The sequence below is a fragment of the Oxyura jamaicensis genome, chromosome 19 (genome assembly GCF_011077185.1).
Source record: "Oxyura jamaicensis isolate SHBP4307 breed ruddy duck chromosome 19, BPBGC_Ojam_1.0, whole genome shotgun sequence".
Taxonomy (NCBI): Eukaryota; Metazoa; Chordata; class Aves; order Anseriformes; family Anatidae; genus Oxyura; species Oxyura jamaicensis.
The window spans coordinates 4849209-4865351 of NC_048911.1; the positions used below are offsets into that span (position 1 = coordinate 4849209).

The following is a 16143-nucleotide window of genomic DNA, read 5'->3' on the forward strand; positions in this document are numbered from 1 at the left end:
AAAAAGACAATGACTCTTTAGTAATGTGATTTAGACCCCTTTGCTAATCAAGTTTGCTTTGCTTAGACTTTTTTTTTTTTTAATTGGTCTCGTTTGCATCTTTTATTTTATATATTTTTTTTGCTCAAATGGAAAGCCCGTGGCTTTCGCGGCTGCGGCGGGTTTGCCGGCTTGCGTGTTGTGCCCGGCCCCTACCCGGCAGCGTTTTCGGTCTGGAAGGTGGCTGCCGAACGTCACCGAGTCCCAAACGTCATGCAAGGAAAGCGGCGGATGGAGCGCAACGCGTGGAGGTTTGTTGGGCGGCGTCGGCACCGGGAGCGGCCCGAAGAAAACCAGAGAGAAATTTGGGGCCGGAGAGTGCGTGTGGGAGAGAGAGCGAGGAGGAGGAGGAGGAGGAGAGAGAAATGGGGAGGAAGGGCGAGCGCGAGGAGGATGGGCAGGCAGCCGGAGGCGGGGATGGATGGAGACGGGACTGGGCATTTAAAAGGGAAGTCAACCCCGCGCAGCGCCCCGGCCCTGGGCACCTGGAGGGCTTGGGGAGCTGGGGTAGCCCAGGTGGGGAAAATGGGTTGAATTTGGTGGTTTTGGAGGGTTTGAGGCAAGCGGAGGGTGCTCAGCCCCGCTGCCACCGGTCTGCAGAGCCGAGCTCAGGATGGATGCTGAGGATACTTGGGGAGCGGGATGTGCATCACTGCACGGGGTGGCACGGGGGTCCCAGCCCGGAGGGGTCATGGCTGGGTGGATGCCACAGCCCCCACGGCCCCGTCCCAACGGGCTCAGACGTGGGGACCCACGGAGAAAACATCCCCATGGCACCAGGGGTCGGCTGCCGCAGTAGGGGCAGCAGGGTTACAGCCAATTTGAGGAGGCAAGGGGCAATTTGTGGCTCGGTTTTGGGGTGAGCCCGCTCCCTTTTCAGTTCAGAGCTGCTCGGTTTTCTTCCCTTTTAAATTCCTTGTTCAAAATATAGAGAATGGAAATACAGTGTTCAACGGTCGTAAATATTTAGAAAACACATCTTCTTTTTTTGTTTTTTTTTGTTTTTCTTCTCCACATTAACACACACAAAAGCAAAAAATTCTAGAACAACACGACGACGACAGGGGGAAAAAAAATAAGAGAGATATATCGTTTGCATTTCTGTACATCACAAAGGAAAAGAAAAGAAATCATGATAAAGGAAACTAAAACAAGGGGGGAAAAAAAAGCATGTTTCATTGCCCTTCCCTCCCCCTCTTCCCTGCTTCTGCTGAGCAAGAAATGGAATTGTATATTACCGTTTGGGTTTTTTTCAAATGGGAGGCTAAAGAAAAACACAGATGGGATTAAAAAGAAAAAGAAAAACAAAAAACAAAACAACCAAAAAAAAAACAGAGAGAGAAAGAGAGAGAGAAAGAGAGAGAAGTTGTCGGAGAAAAGTCCCGCTAGAGCCGGGGAGCCAAGGGAGCTCGTGCGGCCTGGGCGATGCTGGGTGCCCGGGGTGGGGGCTCCTCGGCACCCGCAGCCCCAAAAAGGTGAGCCGAAACCACGGCAAAGAAGAAAGCGGAGAGGTGCCCGAGAGGTGGGCTCCGCCGCCGCCTGCCGAGCGGCTGGGTGCTGGGTGCTGGGTGCTGGAGGGGATGGGGACAGCGTGGGGGACCCGCATGGCACCCAGCCTGGTCCCCCCGGTGGTCTCCCAGCCCCTCCGGTACTGGTTAAACTGGGGCTGGCCCCCTCGTCCCGCTGGGGCAGCGGGAGCGTTGCGGGGACGAGCGTCCCCGGGGCAGCGGGGTTTTGGTGGGGCAGTTGGCAGGGCTGGGGACAGTCAGCCCTGAGGCACCCGCTACAGGGACCCTGAGTGCCTAAAATCGGAGCACCCAGCCCCAGCCCGCCCCTCCGAGCCCTCTCCTGGCCTTAAACCAGTGCCCAGACTGGTGCTGGGGTCCCGCTGGCACCGGCACCTTTGTGCTGGGATGGGCTGGCAGTGGCAGGGAAATCATTTTTCCATTTTCACCCATTTCTCGGCTGTCTGGGCTCAATCCACTCCCAGGATGGGCAGCATTGAGCCCAGCGGTGGCCCTACGAGCCATCGGGGACACCCCGGGGTGTGACATCCACAGAGTGGCCGTGTGGGGGGACCTGCTGGGGGTTCTGCCCCGCAGAGAGGGGCCAGCACGCCCCAGGGTGGGGGGGACATTGTGCAGCCAGAGAACGGCTGGGGAAGGGGACAGGCAGCACCCGGTGTCCCCATCCATCTGTCCGTCCCCGATGCCACCAGTGCCCCCCCAGATGGCAGCCAGGTGAGTGGGGAAAGAGGGGAAAGGAGAGCCGGGGTGAGGGGGTCCTGCAGAGGGAGGAGGAAGAGGAGGAAGAGGAGAGGGCAGCGAACCGTGGTGCAAGAAAAGCCTACGTACATCCGGCGGCTCCTCGAGCGCGGCGCCGTGGCTGTGGCGGCCGTTCTGGGCGCTGCCCTTGTGCCCGTTCTGGTGCGGCGAGGCCGAGCGGCGCGGCGAGGAGGAGGACGGGCTGCGGCTGGAGCGGGCGCTGCTGCCCTTGGGGCCGTCCTCGCGGTGCTTGGGGCTTAGCCTGCGGGGCACAGCATGGTCAGGGTGGTGGCCGACGTGTCCCCCTGTCCCCAAGCCGGCACGGTGGTGGCACCCAAGCTTGTGCTGCAGCACAGGCTTTGCCGAAGCAAGAAATGGGGCGAGAAATTGCTTCTTGGGTTTTTCCCAGTTCACATTTTCCCATCTGGTTTGAAACCTTGGTGCTGCGTTTCCAACCCCACCGAGCAGCCCTTGTGCTGCAGCAGTGCCACGCTCCCCTCCTGTCCCCCCCCCAAAGGGTCCCCACCCTGGGGACACCCCTGCCCGGGGTGCTCCTACCTGCCGGGGGATTTGGAGTTGCTGTAGTCGGAGGAGAGCGAAGCGCTGTGCGAGCTGCAGCTGCTGCGCCGGTGCGACCGCCAGACCGGCGACTCGCTGCGGGACCTGCAGGGAGGACGGCCGGGGCCGACGGGCAGGCTGAGCCCCCGTGCCGGGCACCTACGAGGTTTGGGGGGGGGGCTGGCCCCACACGGCAGCACCCCGCCAGCCGCCTGCCCGCGGCACCTCACCTCTTGCGCTCTTTGTTTTTCTCTTTCCGCTTGTTTTTGGGGCTGCGGGACCTGTGGGAAGGGCAGAGAGGTGAAAAGGCAGAGATGGGAGAGGGGCAGTGATGATGCCCAGTGCTATGGGTCACCCTGTGGAGCCCTGGCCAACGCGTGCCCAGAGCATGGGGTGGCCCCATGCCACCTCCAAGGGTGAGGGACAACCAGCCGAGCCTGGCCGTGGGGCGAGGGGGACGCTGGCACCAAGTGCAGGTGGCGGTGGGATGGCTCCCGGCTGCCTTCGCTCTCACCTGTGTCTTCTCTTCTTCCGGGACCCTGACTCAGACCTGGGGATGGAGAGGAGGCAGAGACACGTTGAGCTGTGGTGGGGGACGAAGGCTGGGCAGCCCCAGGGGATGGGAGGGACAGGGACAAGGGCAGGGGGCTGGGATGAGGCAGCAGCCACCAGGTTGGGTTGTTGGATGGGGCAGCCCGGCCACCAGGAGGTGACAGCCCATGTTTCAGAGAACTGCCTGCCCCCCCGAAGGGCCATCCAGCACCCTGCCCTGCCCACACTGCCAACCCACCCCGGTCCAAGAGCCCCAGGGGCTTCCCCACGGTCCCCAGCCCTCCCTGCAGCCCCGCTGTTCCCGGGAGCACGGTGCCTGGAGGAGACGGATCCACCCTACCTGTCGCGTCTGTGTTTCTTTCCAGTCTTCTTTTTCTTCTCCTTGCGGATCGGTGAGGAGCTGTCGCAGCTGAGGGGATGGGGAAGTGGGTGCCTTTAGGGTGGGAGCAAGGAGCTGGGGTGCAGCAGGAACCCCAAGTCCCATCCTAGTGACCCACCACCCCCTGGCACCCCACGTCCCCGGACAGCCCCCGGGACACGTGAATATTGCATGGAAATGATTTCAGGGGGGTTTTGAAGCAGGGGACAGAAAGGAGAGTCCAGCAGAAGGGCTCAGGTTAACCCTGGTGCCAGGGCGGCCGGATCCCGCTGTGTCCCATTGCCACCTCGTGGGCTCTGTGGCCTCCAGCAGGAGACAGGGCTGGAGCGGCCAATTCCCCCTGGGATCTGGGAGCGGGACACTCACCTGCGTTCCGAGCCAGGTTTCCTCTTTTTGCTGCCGCGGGGAAGGCAGAGAAGAAAGGGGCATTAAGGACAGCATCCTCCCACTGCTCCAGGACATGCAAGCTGGGGTGGGGACCCCGGGGGGGTGGACGGAGCCGGCCTCCTCCCAGCAGCCAAATCCTGCTCGGTGCTGCGCAGGGCTGTGTCCTGCCCTCCCAGGGAGGCTGGGGTGCTGATGGAGCCAGGTGTGGATGCACCAGCACCCTGCAGCCCCCAGCCACAACCCGAGAGCACAGCAAGGGCTGGGTGAGTGACCCAGAGTCATTACATCCCCCCGAAGGCCTTCAGTGTCCCCCAGCTTGTTGGAACGGGGTGAGCAGGGAGGGGACCTGCTCGGGGAGACCCAGCAGAGCTGCAGGGTCGAGCCCTCCGGGTCTCGGGGACAGCGTGGGGACATCCGTGGACTCACCGGCTCCGGCGGTGACCCGATTTCTTTTTCTTTTTCTTCTTGGGCGGCGGCGAGGTGGAGCTGCTGGACCGTCTTTTCAGCCTGCGGGGAAGAGCAGCGTTGGGGTGAGAACGGAAAACCACCCACCGTGCCCTAGGCACTGTCACCGTGCCCTGGCCACTGTCACCATGCTCTGGCCACCGCCACCAGGGCCACCACAACCTGGCCAAGGTGTCCTGAGCACGGTGCGGCTGTGCTGAGGAAGAGTATGAGGACACCGTGCATGCATTTGGGGTGCACTGGGGGTCCCCACGTGGGGACATCCATCCCCCTGTCCCCAAAACCCACTGCCCGCCGTGGCCGGACCTGTACTCGCGGTGGCTGCTGTCGTCGCGGTAGCACTCGGCCGAGCAGTCGCACTGCAGCAGGCAGCCCTCGCCGTACTCGGGGTACTGCGCCGCGTAGTCCTCCCCGTCCAGCCCGTGGTGGTTCTCTATCACTCTGGCAAAGGAGACGACGCGGGATGAATTCAGGTCTGGTGGAGCTGAACTGGGGCTGGGAAAGGGGCTGGGGGCATGGCTGTCTGGTGGCACATGGGGTCGGGGACAGCCAGCTCCAGTGCCACCTCCCCAGGTGACCTTGGTCACGTCGCTCGATGCTTGGCAGCTCTGGGTGTGACACTCTGGTGACACCTGAGTTCTTATCGGGGTCCTGTCCCCGCAGAACGTCACCGCTGGGCTGCCCCAGGGACATCCCCGGGGCCATGCCACCACCTCCTTGTCCTCGGCATCACCCGGAGCCCCGTGCTGCACCGCGGGGCTGAGCGGGGTCAGCCCAGGTGGGTGGCAGGGGACGGATTAGGGTGAGAGGAGCCGGTGGAAGACCGGGGATTCGGGGATTATCCGGCCAGCGGCAGGAGCTCCCGGGATGATCCGGGCTTTGGGACCTGTGCCCAGCCTGCCGCAGGCTTGGCATGAGAGGTGATGGGTGATGTCCCCCCGGGCCAGCCAAGGCGAGGAAGGGGGGGGGACATCAGGCCTGAAGCCACTGGGGTCTCCTCTCCCTCCCGAGCAGCTTTGTCAACATTAATTTTCCCGCTGCCATGGCAACGGATGGGAGGTTGCCATTGACTACCGGGGCTGCAGGCTGGACCCGGCGAGCAGGAGGGACCCGGGAGCCCTTGGCCAGCCTCCCCCTGCTGCCCCCAGCTCCCCAGCTCCCTCAGTTCCTGCTCTGCCGTCAGAACCAGGAGCAACCTCAAACCCCCGGGGCAGAGCATCCGTCCCCGTCAGGTGGGCTGGGGACGCCCTGCTGAGGACACGGGGCACCAGCTGAGCTCCTGAGCCCGAAATCTTGCCAGGGGTCTGGGGGCTTGGTGACAGCAGCCGGGAGAGGGAGGTGGAGCAGGAAAAGCACGCCAAAGAGCCCTGATAAAATGTTTCCTAGCAATGTCACTGCTGGGGATGGCCACCCGGGGGACGAGCTGCCTCCAGCACTGGCAGCACCAGGCTTGGGGCGACTCGGAACCGCCGGCACAGCCAGGAGCAGTGCTGGGTGCAGGATCCATGGTGCCAGATGTTATTTCTCCCCCCCCCCTTTTCTTTTGTTTTTCCCTTTCTCCCAGAGTTCAGGCAGTGTTCAAGCTCCTTGGCAGCAGAAGGACACGTGGGTTGGATGTCCTCCTCTGGGATGTCCTCGGGTCCCGGAGGCTGTGGGTGCTCCGGGACACGTCCCACGGCATCCAGCTGCCTGGCCACAGGCGCTGGGCAAGGGCAGGACCCCCAGGGAAATGAAGGCACTGGGTACACTCCTCCATCCGCCGTGGGTAACTGTACTGGGTGGTGCCGTGTCTGGGGAGGGGGCGACATCAAATAAGCCCAGGCTCTCACCCCCAGGAGGAGATGTGGCCTCAGGAACCAGGATTTTTAGCTGATGTCCCACCCTGGCTTCTTCCAGATGTCTTAGCTGGGGGGGTGGCAGCAGGGCAAGCTGCTGGAGAAGCACAGCCCTTGGCTTCTGAGCCACCTTTTCCATGAAAATGCCTTTTGAACAGCAACCAAACCATGGAAAGGGGGAAGGAAAAAGGGAGCTGAGCAAAGCGAGGTAATTCCTTGCTGCACTCTCTGCTCAGTGGGCAGCAGAGACGGCACCGCACCACGGTGCTGGGCCACATGCTCCTGCTGTCAGCTGTGCTCTGCGGTCCACGACCCGCCCGTGGTGCCCCACTTACACCTCCCCTCCTGACACACGCCTGCCTTTTGTTTCAGGCCAACTAACCTGGCCATCGAGCAGTCCCTCAGACAGCAGAGGGCTGTGTGGCAGGGCTGTGCACGCACAGACAGGAGCTGGAAGGGCTCAGGTGGTCACGGCTCTGCTCGGTGCCTCAGTTTCCCCTGGGGACTTCTGCAGGCGATGCCGAGCTTTTCGCATGTGCTTTGAAACGAGAGCAGCTGGTTCGGGCTCGCAGCCCAGCCAGCCCAGTGACTGATTTGTAGACGTTCAGGGAGGTGCTGGAACAGGACCAGCACACAAGGTGCCTGTGCCGGGGGCTCTCCCAGCATCCAGCCGTCGCAAAGGCTGGGCGTGTTTATCTGAAGCATTGCTGCAGCTCCCTCCCTCAGCCTCTTCCTCAACAAGTGCAGAGGTTTTGCATCCAGGACATCCTTTGGCAGGGACCTCTGCAGGCCAGGTCCCCACAGACGGGGAACGACCTCCTTCGGGATCTCCTCCCAGCTTCCTCCGCGCTCCTCCAGGCACCTCCGCGCTCCTCCGAGCGATCCTGTGCTTTGAGACCTCTCCCTCCAGCTCAGCACTACTATTTATAGCCCTGGGGCTAATCTAACGATTACCCTTCAGACTGGAGAGCAAGCCTGCCAGTGGGGAGAGGTGACAGCTACAGCCACTGGGGTACCCGGAACGCACCTCTGTGCTCGTTACAGCACAGCCCTAACGAGCTGGGCAGCCTCTCAGGAAGATGCCCTGAAGATGACTCAGGTCCCACGGGCAAAGGCCACTTGTTAACACGCCACCTGGATGCTCGGACACCTGGGTGACCCAGGCGCCTTGGTTTATCCCATACCTTGTTTTTTCCACTGATCCCTGCCTGGAGGAGGACCCCAGAGGCTCGTCGCTGCTGCGGGATGGGGACGGGGCGGCACACCCCGACCGGGACGGGCTCAGCCCAGCCCTGGCCCCGCTGGGAGGCTGCTGGCAGAGGAAGGCTGCCCCCGCCACCACGGCTTCCCCGCCTCCCCCTCGCCCTGATTTCCTGACCCTAATGAAGCATTAATATTCAGTGAACCTGCAGCATCTATTCCTGTCCCAAGTGACCTGGTTTCCAGGCTGATGGATGGTGTGCGCCGGGCCAGCCACGCTGCCTGGGCCATTAAGCAGCGCGCAGATAAATCATCATCAAGCCAGCACAGACCCTTGTGAGGCTGGGGATGGTCCCGTGCAGGGCGGGAGGAGGGGGTGGCACGTCCCCAGCAGCAGCAGGGCTGCTTTGCACAACAAACCTCAGCCCCAGGCCCCACCCCAGGGCAGAAGCAGCATGAGGAGCGATGAGGAGGCAACGGCACGGGGCAGAGCTGCTTGGGGCAGCTTCTTCCACGGGGCTCCTGTGTTTCACAGCAGTCTGACAGAGGGGCGGCACCACTCTGGGGACGGCTCTGGGTCTGTGCTGGTGAAAAGCAGGCTCAAGCCCTGCCTGGGCCCCTTACATTATTTATTGTTGCTATTATTAAGGATTAGTACTGCTAATGCTAATATTACGGGGGTTACAGGCCAGCAGCCAGCCTCCCAGACCATCCCCAAGGTGAGTTACCCGGGCTTTCACCTGGGCAGGAGGATTATTCTGCATTCCGGAGTTAATAGCAAAGACTCGAAATCGATGTCCTTGCCGGGATGGAGGCAGGAGCTGTGATTCCAGCCCTGGAGAGAGCAGGAAAGGCAACCAAATAGCAGGAGCAGGCGGAAGTGAGGCATGGCCTGAACATCACATCTTTCACCCCAGGACCAAGCTGGTGCCTGCTCTGCTCCGGTGACATCGGTGACAGCTGTGGCCAGGCAGAGGCAGGGCACGAGCGGCTGGACCCGTCCGCACCCCGTGGTGCACCCCAAACCTACGGCTTGGTCTCTGCCACCAGCTGACGGGGCGAGCTGAGCACCCTGCGCTCCAGTTTCATCAGCCGTGATGGGCATTGCGATACTGGCCTGTACAGCACCCGGAGGCTGCCCAGAGACCAGGGCAGGGAAACCCCTCTGGAGGCTGCATCCTGCCTCAGAGAGGCTAAGCCTGCCTCCTACCAACCAGCCAACCAACCATCTAACCATCTAATCAACCAACCATCTAACCAACCATCTAACCAACCATCTAACCAACCATCTAACCAATCAAACATCTAACCAACCATCCGACCATCTAACCAACCACCCGTCTAACCAGCCAGCCATCTAATCATCTAACCAACCATCTAACCATCTAACAAACCAACCTTCCATCCATCCATCCATCCATCCTCCCACCCTTCCAACCATCTCTATACCCCCTCCGTATCGATCCGTCCATCCATCCGTCCATCCTTGGTGGCCACCTGGGATGTGTCTCCCAGACAAGCAGGACAACGTGTGACAGACGAGTAGGACACACGGAGGGACCGACTCGGAGCTGCCTCACTTACATTTGGCGCCCGTGCTGGTCTTCCCTGGTGAGCACGCCTTCCTTCTCCATCAGCATTTGCCGAAAGGTCCCCACTTTCTGCCGGATCTCCTCTTCCAAGTACCTGGATGGGCAGAGATGTGGTCAGGGCCGGCGTGGCCGCAGCGCGGGCCCTCCGGGGGCTGCACGTCCCCTGAGGGCTGGGACAGGAGCAGGGTGACCGCCTGAAGGGCACTCAGGGCAGGGCCCTGCTGACGACCTTCATACCTCCAGGACTGGCGTGTGGCCAGAGGGGCTGGGAAGGAGAGGCGGTGGCATTGTGACGGGCATCGGGGGCTGGAGGACAGCAGGTCCCTCCACTTGGTGCCCTGCCACCACCCTCCTTGCCCTTCTCAGCCCCATTTCCCCTTCTTCCAGACGAAGGGACCACGAGGAAGGTGAAAGAGGAGGACGACCACGAGGCTGTCCTCGCAGCCAGCGAGGCTGGGGTTCTCCTCCATCCCCTCGCTCGTCCCCGCGCTGCGCCGCGGCCCGGCAGCCGAGCCAGCTCTGCACTACCGCCGAACGCTGACTCAGGCCACTGCAGGGTTATTAACGAGAGACACTAATCACTTTGTCCCTGGCATCTGCAAACAGCCGCGGCAAAGCACGGCGCTCCAGCTGTCCCTGAGACGCTGGAGGGATCGGTGACAGCCCGCGCTGGGCAGTCCTGTGCCGCATCCCGCATCGGCACAAGGGCACCGGCGCATCCCCGCGACCGAAACCCAGCGGTGCTGTGCTGAAAATGCCCGCGTGGAGCAGCTCTGCACCGTCCTCAGGAGGGGGAGGCACGGGATGGCACCTGGGCTGTGTCCTGCAGGCAGGTGCGGGGGGTGCAGAGCTCCGCCACCGCCAGAATGAGATGGGAATTAATATTAACGAGCTCATTTGCACTGAAACGGGCTCATTAATGCTCCAGCCGGCAAGGGCTGCTGAGCAGGAGGAGGGCAGTGAACCAGGCAGCTCTGGCTGATTCCCTACACCTTGCACCACGCCAGGGCTGGAGGACCCCAAAAACAAGGCAGCACCCCCAAAATGCAGCTCTGCACCTCACCCAGGGCCACAGGCGAGCAGGGAGCAGGCAAAGATTTGCTGCAGTGGGGTATTGATGTGGGCAGTGCTATCGGAGCGGGGACACAAAGTCAAGCTGGAGGTGGTGGATAGGCGACCAAGTTTATGGCCACCAAGGGGCCATTTCATTCTCCTTTTCTTTCTAGGGACTTGCCTTTCTCCCCGCTTGCTCCAGCAGCCCCACCACGCTCTCAGAGCTCTCCACGAGGCGTTTCCAGCAGCCTGCAGAAGGCTCAAGGGCTGGATTTGTCATCAGAGCCACAGGCAGGAGGACAGCAGCACCCCAGGGCTGGATCTGGCCGTGCCACGCAGAGGGATGGCGGCTGGCGGGTGCCCAAAATCTGCTTCCATCCTGCCCACAAAGCCCTGCCCCAGGGCTCCCCCCAGCCCTGCAGCGAGGGGAGCCTGAGGTTTGGCTGCAGAGCAGCTGCTCTTAACCCTGTCAGAAGGATATTTTTTTTGCCGTTAAAACAGAGAACAGGGTGGGGAAGGAACCAGAAATTGCTGACACTTCTTTTCCGGAGAAGAAATCCAGCCACCAGCCAGCAAGAAACCCTGCAGGCAGCCTGGAGCGGGCGGATCCAGAGCAAGCAGGATCCATCCGCGTCAGAGGGAACCTGGGAGCGCTTAAATCCCCAGAAAACCTCCCCTGCTGTCACGACACCCAACCCCACAGGGTCCCTGCCCTTGGAGAAAAATCCCCTGAGGCGCAGGGGCCACGGCCAGGCAGAAACCCCTGGGGTGCTTCCCCTGCAGCCCCCGGGAGAGCCCCGGTGCAGAGGGTGATTAACCAGGTCGGCCAAGATTATTGCTGTAATTACATTATCATTTCGGTGGATCCCCGTCCCCATGTTATTAATAGCCTTAATAACAGCAAAGACAATTAGAGCAGGAACAACAATACCCATCACCACAGTGCTACTACCCGCTGCACTACTACTACTACTCATAGTAAGGCTCCTTGTAGGGCACGGGAACCCGAAAGGAGGACCCGGGCTCCCCAAGGCGCCAGGTCAGCCTTATTTATTTCCATAACGACAAATTAGGCGTAATCATTATTCCAGTCTGTGCGAGACAATTTAATTCTAGGTCATGGCTGCGCTCTTAATGAAAGCCTTGGCGAAGCCTTCCCTCAATCCATTTTCCCTCTCCGCAGCTGATGCCAGTCCCCGTCTCCCTGCGTGCGCTGAAGAACTTGCTCCATCAGTCAGGCTTTAGCCCCAAAACTGGAGGGTGAAAACGCTTCGTTTCCCCGACCCATGAGGCAGAGACCGGCCCTTTCTCACCCCAGAAGACCCCGTGAGGCACTGCAGAGACCAGTCCAACCTACCCAAAGACAAATTTCTTTCCAAATGGGGACATTTGCCACTTCAGGGTGGTTTAGAGAGAAAAAGGATGTACCAGCGGGGTGTCCAACGGGGGTCCCCAACCACGGGATATCCCAGCCCAGCCCCGAGCGCCCACCACTCACCCTTGCTCTTCCATCATCTCCTGCAGCTCCATGCACTTGAGCTCCACCCGCCGCTTGCGCTCGTGGTCCAGGATCTCGCGGTGAGCCTTCTTCACCAGGCTGGGCTCCGCCAGCCTCACCTCCTCCTCGGCCTTGTGCCACGTCCCCGAGGCGCCGGGCTGCGCGAAGCCGTTGGAGGCTTCCTGCGGCGAGGGCGCGTTGGCCCCGTTGTTGTAGAGAGCCATGGTGGTGTGGTGGCCTGGAGGCACGCAGCACCTGGAGGGGAGGAAGAGCCACAGGTCAGTTCCTTACCCTGGCTTCGTTCCCTTCTGCCGTGACCTAAAACCTGAGAGACCCGTGCACCGGCGCTGGGGATGGTGCTGGGTGGGTGCTGGCTGGCACTGGCGTGGGCTGTGAGGCTTCAGGAATAACCCCTTGGAGGGGACAGCGCTGTGCCGGGGCTTTGGCTGATGTCCCCAAGCCTTGTGGAAGGGGAGACACAACCGTGCTTAGATCCCAAATGTCCCAAATCAGCCAGAAAGGCGCAAACCGCACCACTGGGCGTCTGTGCAGGTCGTGACAGCCCCGATCCCAGCGGCTGCGGTGCGCCCCTGAGCGCACGAGCACCCTGCTGCACCTTGGATTCCCACAAACACTTCTCCAGCAAAGTCCTACCCGAAGGAAAATGATCCAAGGCACAGGCAGAGCACCCCCCATGCACACACGCTCCCCCCGTGCCGGTTTTGGACTCGGAGACGTGTCTTTGTGTACGCAGCCGAACCTCGGGGGTGCTCCCCTTGGCAGCAGCCTGCCTGAGATGCTTTTCGGAGGACAGGCGTTGCCTGCACACCCTGCACCAGGGCTGACAGGGACAGCAGCGCGAATCCAAGCTGGGCACGCAGGCGCTGGTGCCATCACACACCAAAAACAAACAAAAAAAGCAGGGCAGGGAGAGGGGGAGCCAGGTCCCTTCAGCAGGGCCGTGCCAGGGGCTGAGCCGGCACGAGCAGGGATGGGAGAGATGGAGGGGAAGAGAGGAGGGGAAGGGCTGGGAGAGAAGGAGTGAAAAGGAGCAGACGAGCACTCCGGCCCTGCCATATCCCGGCATCGTGGCTGCTGACTGCACACCCAGCGGGGTCACCCAGCACCACCGGCTGTTAAATTATCTGCCCGTGGCTCGGGACGCAACGCGGAGCCGGTGGAGAGCTCTGATTTCTCCTGCAAGGCTGCGAAAGCAGCAGCGGGGACGAACATCCCTGTCCTCCCCGCGCACCTTCCTGCATTATTAAAGCCCATTGATTCCCACGGCTGAAACCCACGGAAAGCGGCACGGTTACAGCAGGATTTCTATGGAAATGTCACCTCCCGGCCAATACACGCTCACCCGCAGCCACGTCGGGTCAGACGGAGCCGGGGCAGCAGGGCTCGAGGGCAAAGCTCCGCTGTCTGCGTCCCTCAGAGCCTCCGAGCCCTGCCTGGGGCAGCAGGGGGACGTTGGGGTCCTGCCTCAGCAGGAGGCCCCCCAAAAATGGGGGCTCAGCCTGGCGAGCTGCTGTGCCACGGGGGGGGGCCGGGAACACCCCGGCTTCCCCGCTGCCCCCGGCTGCCCCACGCGTCATTTATCTCCTGACAGCCCTGCCCGGCGAGGACGGCGGCTGATTGCTTAATTACACGGCGTTTTTCCTTCTATTTTTTCCCCCGTTATTACCGTGCCGACAGGAGCCAGCAGGCTGCGTTTCCACAGCCGTGGCTCTGCACACCCTGAGTCCCCTCGGACGCCAGCCAAGCGGGGACCCCCAGCAGCACAGGGACCCTCCGAGCTGCAGGAGGCACCTCTGGGTTTAAAAGCCCTTGGAGGGGCTCGGCTCACTGCTCCAGAAAGCCAAGCAGCGCCCGTATTTCGGGGCCTGCGATGCCCTGCAGCAAGGAGCTGCCCAGGTCCCGCGTGGCTCTGGGTGACAGATGCTGCAGAAAACCCGGCTGGGGGGCTCCTCTTCCCCAAAACCTCTGCCTCTCCCCCCTCAGGGCACAAATGTGGGGATGGGGAAGCATCCCACCGGGAAACGTTCCCCCGCTGGGGGGCTTTGTCCACAGGGGATGGAGAGGGGGACGGAGGGGATGCTTCCTGCAGCAGCAGCCTCCGCGTGCGTCCCCCAGCGGGAATTAATTCTGAGCCTCCCGTTTTCCCCTCTGCCAAAGAAGCTGAAGGCAACCAGAGCAGAGCCCTCACTCTGTGCATCGTCTCCTGGTCAAAGATCACCGCGCCCACGTCCGCTGTCCCCGTCCATGTCCCCGTCCCCTCCGCAGGGTCCCTGCGGGGCACGGGGAGAGGGGATGGGACCCGGTGGTCCCCAGACGGGTCCTGGCCGCTCACGGGTACCCGGGAGGGCTCGGGGCAGTGGGGAAGCAGTGGGGTGCCCGGGTCAGTGTCACGCAGCCGGCTCCCTCCTGGCTTCCCCAGCCTTCCCCAGGCAGCTGAGGACAAGGGGCCGGGGGTGGCAGGGAGGGGAAGCGCTCCGACGTGAGTAATATTCCCCATGATAGCTAATAACAGCAATCCTGCCTCGGTGACGGCACAGGCACAGGCAGCAAAACAAAGGAAGAGAAAAAAAACTACCCACAAACACCACCCGGCTATAAATAGCAAAGCAGAGCCACGAGCAAAAGCCCTGGACACAAAAATAATAATAATAATAAAAAAACAACAAACGGAGAGAGCCCTACGCCCCTGGTGCCAACAGGATAAGGCGCTGGGGCAGGAGGAGCCTCCAGAGGGATGGGCAGGGTCTGCGCCCCCTCGTCCCCAGCGGAGACCCCCAGCGACACCCTGACTGCAAGGGACAGCCTGGGGACACGTTGCAGGGGGGGGGGCTGTCACCTCCGCAGCCTTCAGTCATCAGCCACTGCCACACGACAGAGCGGGGATGGCCTGGAGTGGAGGCAGCAACCCAGCCCCATCCTGAGCCTCCAAACCCATCCTCAAGCCCATCCCCAGCCTCATCCGGAGCCTCCATCCCCATCCTTGTCCCCAGCCCCCAGCCCCCAGGCCCAGCCCCAGACTTCGCCCCCGTCCCCGTCGGCCCTGCCCGAAGGCCAGCGGCTCCCCGCCCGGCTCAGCGCTACCCACAGCACTGACCACGATGGTTAAATATTTCATTATCTGCAGTAATTACCCACAAATCATCAAGCACTGGCAGCCAGAGCCCCGACCGCCTCGCAGAGGGGGACAGAAGGCACCTCCGCTGCCACCCGTCCCCAAACCGCCCCGCTGCCACCCGAGGTCCCCAGCACGGACGTGCCAGGGCTTTGGGGGCAGCTCTGGGGGAACTCCCGAGCGAATCCAGCTCATCCCTTTTTGCCGAGCCCTTTGCACTCGTGTTTTGGGATCCCGATCCTCCCTGCTGGCACACTCCAAGTGCCGTCACTGGGGCTGGGGAGAGGGAGATCAAAATGGGTTTTCACCTCGCAGGCGCTTTCTGCTGCCTGGATTCAGCTTCTGGAAACGTTTGGAGATGCTGCGTCCCCATCCCCATCCCCAGAAACGTTATTCCACCAAACCATTTTTGCCTTCAGCTTTTCCTGCCCGTAAGCACATCTCTCCCCAGCTGCCTGCTCCAATCCTTCCCCACCCAGCACCCTGCTCGTGCCCGGGCTCTGCCCCCCGGTACCCCCCTCCCGGGGGCAGGGAAGCACCACGGCGGCGGTGCCCCCCCCCCGGCCGGCCTCCCCCTTGCCGCCGCGCTAATTAGAGCCGCCTCCGGCCGGCGCTCAATTAATTCTGGCCGCATCCAGCTGCGCCAGACGGGGCGACGGATGGCGGTGAGCGCCCGCGTGCCGGGGCCGGGGACTCCCGAGGATGTGCAGCAGCCTCCGGCCGGGGCCTGAGGCCGGCGCTGAGCCTCCCGAAGGCCAAAAGCCCCTCGTGGGAGGCTCTGGCTGCAGCTGGGTCCCCCGAGGGGACGGCGTGAGGCGGTGGCAGGCATGGCTGCCCTTTAGATAAAGAGCAGCGGGTTTCCCTTTAAAATCGCCAACTTGTTTACAAGAGGGAAGCAGCACCAGGAAGCGGGGGGATGAAGCTTTCATCTGCTGCTGGCAGCTTGCGCCGAGCCAACACAATTTGGAAGGAGAAGAGCCCGCCTGCTCCGGGGAATGGGGAGAGATGGGCCAGCCCCATCCTCCCCCCTCCATCCTTCATCTCCATCCTCATCCTCATCCTCCACCCATCCCATCCCCATCCCATCCCCATCCCCATCCCCATCCTCATCCCCATCCTCATCCTTCACCCATCCCCATCCCCATCCTCATCCCCATCCTCATCCTTCACCCATCCCCATCCCCATCC

General features: G+C 62.0%; 1 protein-coding gene and 1 long non-coding RNA gene across 2 annotated transcripts in view; one reads left to right on the forward strand and one right to left on the reverse strand.

The window, feature by feature from the left end:
• Positions 1-16143, reverse strand: part of SRRM3 (serine/arginine repetitive matrix 3) — a 28165-nt gene that overhangs the window by 8482 nt on the left and 3540 nt on the right. Inside the window, 10 exon segments of the mRNA XM_035342760.1 lie at positions 2394-2565; positions 2862-2966; positions 3092-3142; positions 3376-3411; positions 3754-3822; positions 4159-4188; positions 4606-4686; positions 4951-5085; positions 9264-9365; positions 11823-12078. Coding sequence (XP_035198651.1) covers positions 2394-2565; positions 2862-2966; positions 3092-3142; positions 3376-3411; positions 3754-3822; positions 4159-4188; positions 4606-4686; positions 4951-5085; positions 9264-9365; positions 11823-12046 — 1005 coding nt within the window. The 5' untranslated portion in view covers positions 12047-12078.
• The window catches only part of LOC118176063, an 18133-nt gene continuing 2410 nt past the window's right edge, over positions 421-16143 (forward strand). The window contains exons 1-3 of the long non-coding RNA XR_004755266.1: positions 421-555; positions 10560-10561; positions 13289-13300. This is a non-coding gene — a long non-coding RNA (uncharacterized LOC118176063). The remainder of the gene's footprint in view (positions 556-10559; positions 10562-13288; positions 13301-16143) is intronic.